The sequence below is a fragment of the Colletotrichum lupini genome, chromosome 4, assembly GCF_023278565.1.
Source record: "Colletotrichum lupini chromosome 4, complete sequence".
NCBI classification, from domain to species: domain Eukaryota; kingdom Fungi; phylum Ascomycota; class Sordariomycetes; order Glomerellales; family Glomerellaceae; genus Colletotrichum; species Colletotrichum lupini.
Genome location: NC_064677.1, coordinates 2,993,514 through 2,996,403, shown reverse-complemented (window position 1 = coordinate 2,996,403; position 2,890 = coordinate 2,993,514). Strand labels below are relative to the sequence as shown.

The window sequence follows — 2,890 nt, the reverse complement described above, 5'->3', positions numbered from 1 at the left end:
CTTATATAATACTAAATTAACGAGAACGGGGGTATATTAGTTTTTATTAATAATTATACGGCATAGGTTATTAAGTAATTATAAAAACTTAATTAAAAAGGTATTTAGAATATTATTAATAAAGTACTCGAGTAAGAACGACGAAGCGAGGCGACGTTTAAGATAGATAAAATAGCTATTATTTACTTTATATATAACTAGAAGTTATTAATAAATTTAATTAGTTTTATTATTAAAGGGAATACTTTTTAATTAAAGGACTACGTTACAATACTAGAGGTCATAATAAATACGAAGTTACGATTTAAAAAGTATATTATAAACGTAACAATAAAAAGATTAAAGGCCGTATTAGGACTTAGGTAGTTTAAAGGTCTGTTTTTAATAATAGCTAAATAGCTCTTTATAGCAGCTATAGTACTAATAATAAACTACGTATTAAATATTTAAAAATATAAATATTAAGTAATATAGATAAGAATAATTAACTAAGTATAAAGGATTAGTACCTAAGCGATTATAAGAACTTTTAACTTAGTAATTATGATAGTTATTAAAATAGAAGTAAGCATATAATCAGCGCGAGAGAGATATAATAAAAAATTAATAATATTCTAAGTATAAATACAAAGCTTTCTTAAGAGCTATTCGCTTTAGTATTTACGGGCAGTAGCTTTTAGACGGTTTTTATTACTTTTTTAATTAATAATAGAGGCCTATTATACTTAGCTCCTTAATAAGCTAGAGATTATTAAAGGGTATTTAATTACCCCTTAAAAAGCCCGTATTAATATATCAGTTAATAATAACGTAGTTAAGGCTATTAAAATAATTTAGTCTAGGTAAGTAGTAAGGATAATAATAGGGAGCTTAGTAAGAAACGGGGTCATAAGTTATTAAATAATTATAATATTACTTATATTATTTAGAAAAAGTAGCGGCGTAATAACGGCTTTATATATACTTAGCTTAAGAATAAAATAGAACCTATATATAATAAAGCTAGTAGTAATAGTAAAAATAGTTAAGTTTCTATTTTAGAAACTCGAGTACTAGGCTATTTACGTATTTATTTATAATAAAGTAGTAGTATTAATAATACGTAACCCATAGTAGTAGTTAAGCTAACGAGAGGTCTAATAACTTTATTTTAGTATATAAGCTCTATAAAAACGAGGTAATAAGTTTATGCCTTTTTAGTTCTTATTAGCTATAGAGTTAGACCTAGTATAAGTAGCTAAAGCTATAATAAAAAAAAGTACGAAACTAAGTAAAATATTATAAAAACGACTTACTAAAGCTTATTTAATAGTACTTAGAATCGTTTTATAAAGCGTGCGATAAAAATACAGAGCTTTATTTAATAACGTAAGAGTATATTTAAAAAAGATCAATATAATTTTATTAAAAAGGTATATGCGCGAGATATATAATAAGCTCTTTTAAAAAGAAGCTAGTATCCTATCGGGTACTAACTAGGCCTATTTTTACTAAGCCTAAAAATACTTAATATTTACCTACTTTTACTCCGTATTTAAAGGGATATATAATAGTACGTTATGTGCCCCTATAATTTCTAACCTATTCTTATTATTAAAACTACTATTTTAGTTAATACTATAATATTTTTGAGTAATTCTAATGTTTTTAGCGCTTTTATTATTTTTATATATAGCTATATAGTAGTCGAGGTCCTTTTAGAAGACTTTATTATTATTTATAATATAGATTATATGCCCGAGCGCTATAATATAATAATAATCCGGCCCTATGAACCTTTAGTTACTAAATATAGTCTTCCGGGCTCTTTCTAGCCCTTTAACGTACCGGTCCGGGCCTAAGAAGTACAGTAGCTTTTAATAAGCCCGCTAGAACTATTTATTTAATACGTTCTAAAAGGTTTCGTAGAGTAATAAGCTTAGTAAATTACTTTAGCGCCGCTATTTAAAGAGGGCCCTAGGGCTACAACGTTTAGAGTATATAAATAAAAGAAGACTTTAATAAAAGAAATCTACTTCTTTTTAAAAGTCTTATTATATATAAAAATTTATAGGGAATCTAGATTATTAACTTATTAATTAACTCGGTAATAAAAAGAGGACCCTATTTACTTATTTACGTAGTTTATATCCTAGGACCGTTTTTAATTATTACTTTAGTAACTATAGATATTTAATATTATTAAATTCTTATTTAGTTAGTTAGCTTAGCTTAGTTAGGGCCGGGGTCGGGGCCGGGGCTAAGGTTAAATACTAAATATATACTAAAAGGTTAATTACTAATTATCCTATATTTAAAAAATTAGAAATTCCCTTTATATACTTAGTTCCGACTTTATAATTAACGAGACTATAGTCCGATTTATAAATTAATCTCTAGAGACGATAACGATTTTAATAAAACCTATCCTAACTAGTTATAAGATCTAAATCCTTATTTAGTTTAGTTATTATATATAGTAGCTATAGTACGTATATAAAAAAGGCTTATATATATTAATCTTTAGGCCCGTTTAGCCGGGGAAGCTATTAGAAAGCTAGCTCTATTAATACCAATATGATAAGTAGTAATTACCCTTATTTCCCTCTTTTTAGCTATAACTTATTACGTATTTCTAAATAACCCCTTTATTTCTATACGTCTCTTTTATACTCTATAAAATTAATAAGTTAAAGCTTTTAATACTTATTAAAAGAATAGTAAAATAAATAAGATCTTAGTTATTAAAGAAGAGACCGAAGGACGGGGTATTCCCTAGGGGGAAATATATTATATCCTAACTTTAAATAGAGAGGTAAGCTATTAACTAGCTAATTATCCTAGCCCTATCTTACCCTACTTAGTCTAACTAGCCTATTTACCTAATTAATAAATAAGTTAACTAGTTTAC

At 26.2% G+C, this 2,890-nt stretch overlaps 1 protein-coding gene across 1 annotated transcript; it reads left to right on the top strand.

The window, feature by feature from the left end:
• Positions 1 to 1,631: 1,631 nt before the first annotated feature.
• Positions 1,632 to 1,814, top strand: CLUP02_08020 (uncharacterized protein; the record flags this gene model as incomplete). The annotated part of the gene is made up of 1 exon (XM_049287012.1): positions 1,632 to 1,814. A coding segment is annotated over one exon (183 nt), but the record flags the coding sequence as incomplete, so codon positions are not given.
• Positions 1,815 to 2,890: the final 1,076 nt, after the last annotated feature.